General features: G+C 40.2%; 1 protein-coding gene across 1 annotated transcript; it reads left to right on the forward strand.

Annotated features, from left to right (window-relative positions):
• Window positions 1-1,185: 1,185 nt before the first annotated feature.
• Window positions 1,186-4,562, forward strand: LOC135418001 (beta-microseminoprotein-like). Its single transcript, XM_064662782.1, has 4 exons — window positions 1,186-1,344; window positions 2,673-2,781; window positions 3,252-3,357; window positions 4,074-4,562. The coding sequence occupies exons 1-4, from the start codon at window positions 1,342-1,344 to the stop codon at window positions 4,201-4,203; spliced, it is 348 nt and encodes a 115-aa protein (XP_064518852.1). The 5' UTR covers window positions 1,186-1,341; the 3' UTR covers window positions 4,204-4,562.
• Window positions 4,563-5,350: the final 788 nt, after the last annotated feature.

Genomic DNA, 5,350 nt, shown 5'->3' on the forward strand with positions numbered 1-5,350 from the left:
GGTTTTTTGGAGTTGAGCAACAAATGCATCCTCTACCACTTAACACCAAACCAGCAAGTTGACTGTATTTTGACTGTAACAAATTCCACAAGTTTCACTCCAGTACACCAGCATCACTATGTGACTGGTGATTTTTGTTCACGAACTACAGGGTGCTGCAGGGTGCCTGTCAAGCAAAATGCTGCATGCAAAGGCCAAAATGTGAGAAGAAAAAAAAATTAAATAGTTCAGTAGTATTAACAGAATAAAGGCAGTGCAATTTGCTGGTCCTTTTGTTTCAAAATGTCCTGGAACATTTGCTCCAGATTACCTTTGAGGACGTGGAGGAGCCAATACCTTGAACAGGATTCTGTGGTACTTCTCACAGTATTGTCAGCCAAGGTGAAATAGTTAATTTCAGCACATAAAGGTTAGAAAGAGCTGGCACACAAAGCTAGGGCACATCCTCAGGCATCCCAAGACATAAATCAATTAGATCAGGCAGCACAGGAGAAGAACATGAGAAGGGACACTATGAATTCTCCCTGTCTTCACTGCAACCAACCAAGGCAGCTTTGGCCTGGGATCAGGGTGTAATACTTTGCTATCCTACTCTGACTTTTTTCCCCCCTCTTTAACTGGAAAATGCACATGGTCTGAAACACTGATAGTGAAACAAACCACAATGATGCTGTTAAATTGGCTTCATACATATTTGTGAGAGATCCAAAGTGGATATGTGGGCTCTGTTGATTTCAGTCAAGAAATTCCTAGTGCCTGCACTCATGGGCTGATATGTTCTGTTGGTTTACCAGTGACTAGGAGTCAAGAGCATGAGCCATATGGCTGTGCCCATTTCAGGGCAGGGCACACATCAGCATTGCCAAATCTAATTCACTAGTGATAGGCTGATTGTGGGCAGCTTTATCAAACAAGGAAGAAAATGGTTATCTAGGACTCACTTTTTAAAACCTAGATGGCTCAAAATATGCATGTAAATTTTGTTGTGAGTGACAACTACTATGCCTCTAATGGGTTTCTCAGGGCAAGTGCTAAATATTCCTTCCAAGCTTGAAATTCCTTTCAACATAGTTCCTATAACTGCTTTCCAGATCTGGTGTGGCACAAAAGGCACATCTATTTCTTCAATGCCTGTTAGAACAAACCTTCCTGTATGTAACTGCCTTATGTTAATAATGTCCTTCCCATGAGGTCATTTTACAGAAACATCATTGTTGTTAGACTTTCATGGTCAGTTTGCTCAAGGACTGTTATCACAAATTCCCTCTCTATATAAGTTCACTGAGAACATGAGCTTCCTACTGGCTATCTCCTTACTGGAAGCCTCGTACTTCTGCAAGAATGGTGAGTCCTTACATCTTATGCTGTAAAAGGCTATGGTATGTTGCTATAGATTTTAAAGGAGTTTCTGTTGAATTTATCTCAGTACTTGGTGATCTAAGCAACTTGGAGAACGTATAAATTCTGTGTTATGAGAGCAAGCATAAGACAGAGAGGCATAGGCAGGTAAGAACCTTGCATAAAACATATCAGCATGTAAATGGCAGGAGATGTAACAGGACTCCAGCTAAGGCTTTATTATAACTTCTTTTCACTCTTCATGTAATCTTTGGAGCTAATCTCTTTCTGGTAGAAAGCAGCTCTGTTGTCTCTCAACCTAGAATTGGCCTTCATTTTTGTGAAAAGTCTGGATAACATCTGAATATTTAGTTAAACTCAGAAGTGTTATCTTCAGTTTTACTCCTTTGCTACTTTGTTGCAATTTTGTAAGTTTTAATCTCTTCTGAGAGACAAAATGCTAGGTTTTCCTCCTCTCATCTCTCAGAGACAACTTCTTTTTACAAGTCACCAGTTCTGTCTGAAACAGACACATGTTCATATGTGTGTGTATGTGATTGTTTATTCCTGGTCTACTTTTCCTCTCTAACCAAGATTTTATATTAATCACAACTAATTACATCCCAGAATTCTTGCACTTATTTCCTTTATATCCCCAATGGAAGCCCTCCAAACATTTCAAACTAATATTGAAGGATAAGCCACTAGCTGAGGAACTTGAGTTGAACTTTCAGAAAAAAACGCTGACAAATGTCACAGCATATAGAATTATTTAGGTTGCAGGAGGACACCTGCAACTCATTTGGTCAAACCTCCTGTCTAAAGTAGGGCCAAGTCTTGAGTATTCAACTTCAGCTAAAGTTATTTAACTTGTTCCTAATCCTTCAATATTAAGGTGAAACATTTGGTAGTTCTTTAGACTCCAGTGAAAAAGGTTTTGCAACTATGAGTGAGGTTAGTGAAAGAAACAATCAGTGACCAATCCTATGGAATAAAAAGGAACAAGAAAAATTAATGGGGAGGGGAAAGGAATAGAACATGTTTTTTTCACAAACAGTATCTGGATCTATCAGTCCTGTTATCAGGCAATGCTTGATTTTAACAGCTTGAAAAGACAGATTTTTTTTCCCCCCCTTCCATATGATGCCCAGCCTCTGCTTCTTCTAAATGGTTCAGTATTCCTGATAGTGTGTTGAAGTGTTTAAACTGCAAAGGACAATTGGATTTTTGATTTGAAACCACAGTGTATTTCCCTGTTTCGAATGGTAGTATTTATCATCAAGACATCTTAATAGTTACTTATGTATTCATATGAATTGTGTTTTCTTGTCCAGAAGACCATCTTGCCCTGCCTTCTTGTTCTCACCATTAGTGTGTCACTGTCTGATGCTTCTTGCTTCTTTATGGAATGCAAACCAGGGATGTCTGACGGTGTGACTGTAGGTAAGGTGTCAACAGCTCTCAACTTGACAGACATCATCAGAATCACTGCCTGATTTGATTTGTCCCTTCTGTGCAATTTATCACCACTTAGAAATAAGTGGAAACAGTGGAAAGAAATCAATGGAAATGGGAGGGAAACGGGATATGGTAAGAGCAGAATTTATAATATATTATAAAAAGGAGAAGCTATTTAGGGAGAATCACATGGACCAAATTACAAATTAATTTTGTCCAGGGAAGTAGCATGGGCTGCATTAACTAATGCTGCCAAGAACCTCTGGAAACAGAGGGACACAGCACTCTCTTCCCCCTGCATTACAAAAGCACACCCTGCTCTGCTGGGGAACCTCCATGTTAGGCAGATGGGGAGGTTCATGTAAAAAGCCAGCAAAGGTCCCACCCATTGTGTACAAGTAGCACTGTTGTTGGTGCAAGGATCTGACACTAAAGGCTGCTCACACTGTTTTCAGGCTGCCTTGACTGGGAAGGAAAGCTGCATGAATTTGGTTCCCAATGGAGGACAGACGACTGCAATGATTGCTCCTCTTTCAGGCACGGTATTAGCTGCTGCTCTAGGTGAGTGCAGAGCAGCAGTGGGAGTTTTTCTCTGCTGCCATGATACAGCACAAACCACTCCCCTTCACACAGGAGTTCCTGAGAAATGACCATGACCCTTCTCTCACTCACTTCATATCACAAACTTATCCATTTGTGTAACACCATCATCACTGAACATGGAAAAATTTCCTCTGAAAAATATAGGTCATGTTTAACAAAAGGTCTTTGATTTAAAATAAAAAGAGAATTTAATTCTTCTTGAGCAAAAACTTCAGGCAAGTTACTGATTCAAGAGAGAACATGTAGTTCCTTAAGAAATTCCTCTTAATCCTAGTCCAGAGCTTTCCAAAGCCACACGTTGCCTTGCTTTCCCCTGCGAAGCAGCTCAAAATACATTGGCCTGTCTTTAATTTTTCCTAGAGGGACACCCAACCACTCTTATAATTCTTGTTCCATATTGTGGTTGAAGAGGAAAAGCAGTGATATGGGAATAGCAAAGAAACACAACAAACATCCCTTAGGTGTAAATCAGATCAGTGAACTACATCTGTGCCCTCATCCTAATTAAGCAGCAGACTAAGTAACATTTGAACTGGGAGCTTTGTGCAAGTTCCCTTTTCTGCTCCCAAACATCTCCTCAGTATAGCTTCTTCATATTAAAGGTGTAGATACCATCTGAGGTGGAAGCTGTTTACTCCTTGTTCCCATCACCTTTTTTCTTTTCTCAATGACAGCTATGCAACACCAGTTGACTACGATAAAGAAAAGTGTGAAAGCATTTTCAACAAGGAGACCTGTTCTTATAAAGTAGTGGAGAAAGATGATCACTCAAAAGAGTGCCCAGTCCATTCTTGGGTGGCGTAACAGAAGAATGGTGGATTGGGGGGATATTTCCTTTTACTGTTTTAAGGGTTCTCTTTCACAAATTCAAGAACACTTAAAAATGCAGTTGTTGAGTGAAATCTACTCATAAATCCCAACACAAAATAAAACTGAATATCTACTCCCCAAAAAATCCCTTGGTTTCTCTGCCTTCTGCTTCACCATGAAGAACTGACCTGTTCCTCCCTTGAGATCAGACATAAAAGCTGACATTTAAAGTATCCGCAGTAGCTGCTAATTTTATTCTTCTCTGGCCATTCTTCAGTGCCAGAGAGTATATTCTGTAATCTGTGCACAGCTGTATCTCAAAGCTAAAATAAAATCAGATGAAGCATCAGAAAGTCATGTGACATTTTCCTCTTTGAGCACGAAAACCAAAAGAATTAACATTCCAAAAACCATAGGGGAAAAAAATGAAAAGCTACTCAAAAATCTTTCTGAACAGTCTGTTTTTTATGAAAATGCCTTACATGATTAACTTTTATCTCATATGGCTCCCTGGAGACCAACTTATTGACTGCAAATCTACCAGCTACCCAATCTAACCCAGCACCCAGTAATCCATTACACTGACAGCAGAGCAGTGCCAGTCCTCAGTCTGAGGTTCGGGTAAAAGAAAAGGTCCTTTATGCAGATTAACCCCTAGGAAATTAAAGTTTTTGGCCATTTTGGCCAGTGGGCAGCAATGTAGTTGGTGGAGTGACTCATCTGGACTGGACTCAGAGGGGGAAGAAGCTCAGTAATTCCACAAACAGTAACTGAGAGGGATACGCTTGCCATCATAAGCTCTCCTTTGGGGTGCTGCTTCATAATCTTTATGGTACATTTATTCAATTGCCTCTTTCCAAAAGTGACCATGAGCATCCTATGTCTCCATGTTCTATTTCTCCGTAACAGACAGAGTGTGTGAATGCTTCCATAGCTCCTCCTTTCAAGTTATGGAACGAGCATATATCTCGTCAGTAGTAGCAAGTCCTGCTGTCTACAGGGGAAAGGCAAACCTCAGCTTGTATCTGCCTTAACTCACGTGCTCCAATGAGCAATACAGGGATTACACTCCGGTGTTTTATTTCACTTCTACTTTCCTTTCTCCTTTCCTAACCCTGTCTTTCCTACACTGTTTTTTATG

Source organism: Pseudopipra pipra, chromosome 8 (genome assembly GCF_036250125.1).
Source record: "Pseudopipra pipra isolate bDixPip1 chromosome 8, bDixPip1.hap1, whole genome shotgun sequence".
In the NCBI taxonomy this organism is placed as follows: domain Eukaryota; kingdom Metazoa; phylum Chordata; class Aves; order Passeriformes; family Pipridae; genus Pseudopipra; species Pseudopipra pipra.

Bases quoted from the DNA above. Each gene is read 5' to 3' on its own strand.
- LOC135418001 (XM_064662782.1), top strand. The intron at 2,782-3,251 runs GTAAGGTGTCAA...CACTGTTTTCAG, and splicing joins GTCTGACGGTGTGACTGTAG to GCTGCCTTGACTGGGAAGGA. The intron at 3,358-4,073 runs GTGAGTGCAGAG...TCTCAATGACAG, and splicing joins GGTATTAGCTGCTGCTCTAG to CTATGCAACACCAGTTGACT.